Below are 3,774 nucleotides of genomic sequence, written 5' to 3' on the forward strand. Positions count from 1 at the left end.
GTTCATTTTGCACAACCAAGTGTATTCCTGAATCTCTTCATGGCGTTGTAAATGCACAGCATGATGGGTCCAGTCAGAGACTGAGTCAGCAGGGGTTGAAGTATGTAGGAAGCAATGATGAGCCCTTTTCGGCTTGTTTTGCATCTGTCCTCATGGAAGCCGGCTGGAGGTTCCTCATCTGAAGCCTGGAGTCCTGAGAACTCCCTTCCTGTAGCCTTGATAGGTCTGGAGTCAAAAACTCAGATGTGTACAGAGAACAAACAAGTGACGTAAATGAGGGCAGGAGACCGGACAGAAGACTAAAGGCCAGGTGGAGACCAGGGCAAACCTCAGAGGGTGCAGGCAGCCAAACTGGATCAGCCACTACGTGGCTCCAGCTGATGTGGGCCGTGTGGGAAGATGCTTTGTTTTTGTTAGCGCTGAACTTTTTGTGAATTCTCTTCATTTTTAAATGTAGCAACTGATTCAAAAACAGTTTATACACTTTGGGATAAACAAAATGCATCCACAAGCTGAATCTAGAGACCAAGACCACCAGTTCAGGATTTCTGTTCTAGGCAAGAGAAAACCAATTTGTCTCTTTACGTCAGGTCTGCCTTCCTTGAAAAACTAGAATCTTAGGCTTGCCAGTGAAATTATTAAAATGCATCTTTGCATGCTAAAAAGCTTTTTGCATCTAAAGCAATGGAGTTTTATTTAACAGCTCTAGTCATGTTTTATTCTTTGTTTTCATATGAGGATTTACTAAGAAAGCGGGAAAATGAAACACCATTGGTCAAGTCCTTTTTCAATGTTTCGTGACAGGACCTTTCATTGGCTTGTTCATTAACACCTGTGGCTGCCGCCGTACAGCAATAATCGGAGGGCTGGTGAACTCCCTCGGCTGGGTGTTGAGTGCCTATGCCGCAAACGTGCATTATCTCTTTATCACCTTCGGAGTGACAGCTGGTAAGCATACTGATTCTACTTTAACTGGATCTTTATTGGGCATTCTGGCAACGAATTTAATTGTGCAGAAAAGAGATCCATTAGAATATTTTGTCCTTTTGTCTCCTCCAGTCCACCCCAACCCCATTTTATCTTCCAGGAAATATTTTTTCATATAAGATATTAAACATGCCTTATGCGTGGCAAAACAACCTAACAACGGTACTTGGCCTCGCTAATAGAATTTAATTAAATTTTCCACACCTGGTTCTCAGTGCTGTCCTTTCTTATGAGGAATGGGAAAAGGAAGGTGAAAATACAGATGTAGGTGAATAGACCAAATATTAAATAAATTAATGACATTCATTTAATAACTGCAGAATTGGGCATGAATCACAGAATAATCATCGTCTCCTTCAGCCCTGTTTAAATTAATGAAACAGCAGCAAAACCCACCTACATGTAGAGACTCCAAGAAGCAAATCTAGAGCACAGTTAGAGTGTCAGTCCCCGGTGATTAGGTAAAAATTGGCTGCCAGGTAGCATGGTTTGCATATCCGTTCTGCCAAATATATCCCCAGCCATAATTTCCTTTATCAACAGGTAGCACAATTCACACAGATAAGAAGTAGTTTCTCACTTGTACAATTGTATTTAAGTGAACAGATCCAGCTGGACTTCTTTTCTGAGTACAGACTTGCAGTCCTAATAAATGACACATCAGCAGCAGTGTTAGAATAAGTTAGAGTTTGGAATTCTTGGTTTTTTTGTTGTGTTTTTTTTTTTTTCACTTGCTATCTGTGCAACCTGGGCAAATTACTTAGGCTACTTATGTCTCAGTTTTCCTGATCTGCAAAATGGGATAATTAAGAGTGCTTGGTTTACAGGGTTGTTGAAATGATTATATGAGATAATCTGTATAAAGCCCTTGACACATAATAAAGTGCTCGGTAAATGTTAGCTAATATATAATTGTTATTATATATCCAGTTGATCCTTGAACAGCACAGATTTAAACTGTGTGGACCCACTTATACTTGGATTTTTTCAATGCTATAAATGTATTTTCTCTTCCTTCTGATTTTCTTAGTAACGTTTTCTTTTCTCTAGCTCACTTTCTGTAAGAATACAGTATATAATTCATATAACATACAAAATGTGTGTAAATCAACTGTTTTTGTTATCTGTAAGGCTTCTCGTCAAAGGCAGGCTATTAGTAATTAAGTTTTGGGGGTGTCAAAAGTTATACACAAATTTTCAGTACCCCTAACCCCCACGTTGTTCAAGGGTCAACTGTATAATATCACATTTTAATTGTATTCTAAGCTTAAGTATGTGCTTTATAATAGCAGGAGATGGTGAACACAAAAACCTACTGTTCATATAGGTCAACAAGTTGATTCTCTGTAATGTATACCTATCCACATAAATACTTAAAGTATTTCTGTATTTTCTGAAGCATAGTTTGAAAATTATTTATTTGAAGGACCTGATAGTTATTAAAGAACAACTTGAGATATTTTCCCTGAGTGTTTTAGAAACTTTTACCCATAACAGTCCAATGAATAGAGCTAGCCCTGGGATTTCTATATTATAGGTGAAGAAATAAACAGCCCTCCTGCTCAGACTAAGGAGACACACTGAGGTCTCAGGGCAGACACGTGGGCCCCCGACAAACTTGATCTGGTGGCGTCTGGTTATAAGGATTATGACTTGATCCTAATAACCAGGACTTGAGATTTATTCTCATCATTTAGAGAGTTCTATGGTTAAACTCGGTTTAAGTGGAATTTTATTTCTTGCAGTTAGTAGCTTATTGATCTTCAAATGATATCTCTGTATTTATTCATTCATTCATACATTCATCCATTTACTTATTTAGTCAACAAATATTTATGGACCCAAGGAAGTAGAAAGAAAATTAGTAGGCTGGTAAAAGGAAAGTATTTCTTGAGACATAAAGCTCCCACTTTTTATAAAGGAAAAACCCAAAGAAAGTCTGTGAAAATAAATTCATCCACCTCCTCCACAAATATATATAACTATGTGTAAGTGGAAAATTTAGCTAATATGTGCAGAGTGCTGTTGGGCTGTCATTAGTGAGGCATGTTGAAGCTGATTGGCAATCTAGCCCCTTTTTAATAGGAAAGAAAAAAGATTGATGTAAAAATTTACTTCAAAAGGCAAGTGATTGATATATATTTATATCACTGTATAATTTATGTTTGAAGGAAAGTGTCGACATCCTTTTTCGCTCCTAAAAGTATTTCAGGCAGATTTGTTTGTATCTTTTTTTTTTTTTTTATCACCTAGGCAAATAAAATTAATGTCTGCGTGAGCAATTTTACTTAGCCAAGGGAGTCTGGACAAATTTCTGTAGCTTTGCCAGAGCTCCACTGTCTTGAGCCCAGCTCCTGAAGACACCGTCTCCCCCGTGCACGCTGACCCGGGGCCACAGAATTTTTTCTTCCTTCCGAACCTCCTTCCTCACCTGCCTGTCAGGCTGTGAGCCCCAACTCTAAACCTGAGTGTGGCGAAGAATTGTTCCGGGGTCCTGCACAGGGCCAGACATTATCGGGGCCTTGACTAACTGTGGGCTTGAGCCCACACGTCCCCAAGTCCTCTCCAGTTAGCTCATGTAACAATTGTGCTGATTATGGAAGAGGCTTAAAATAAAAATCAACAAATAGCAATGTGTAGACAGTACTTGGATTCTGACAAACAAGTTGTTTCTAAATATAGTCATTTATGAGACAGATGGAAGTTTGAACACCGTCTGGATATTTTGTGATATTAAGAAATTGTTCATTTTTTCAGATAAGATAATGATAGGATAATGATTAATCA

General features: G+C 38.4%; 1 protein-coding gene across 1 annotated transcript in view; it reads left to right on the forward strand.

Moving 5' to 3' along the window:
• The window catches only part of SLC16A14 (solute carrier family 16 member 14), a 38,312-nt gene that overhangs the window by 21,406 nt on the left and 13,132 nt on the right, over window positions 1–3,774 (forward strand). The window contains exon 3 of the mRNA XM_011364050.2: window positions 805–948. Coding sequence (XP_011362352.1) covers window positions 805–948 — 144 coding nt within the window. The remainder of the gene's footprint in view (window positions 1–804; window positions 949–3,774) is intronic.

The sequence above is a fragment of the Pteropus vampyrus genome, unplaced genomic scaffold (genome assembly GCF_000151845.1).
Source record: "Pteropus vampyrus isolate Shadow unplaced genomic scaffold, Pvam_2.0 Scaffold93, whole genome shotgun sequence".
NCBI lineage: Eukaryota > Metazoa > Chordata > Mammalia > Chiroptera > Pteropodidae > Pteropus > Pteropus vampyrus.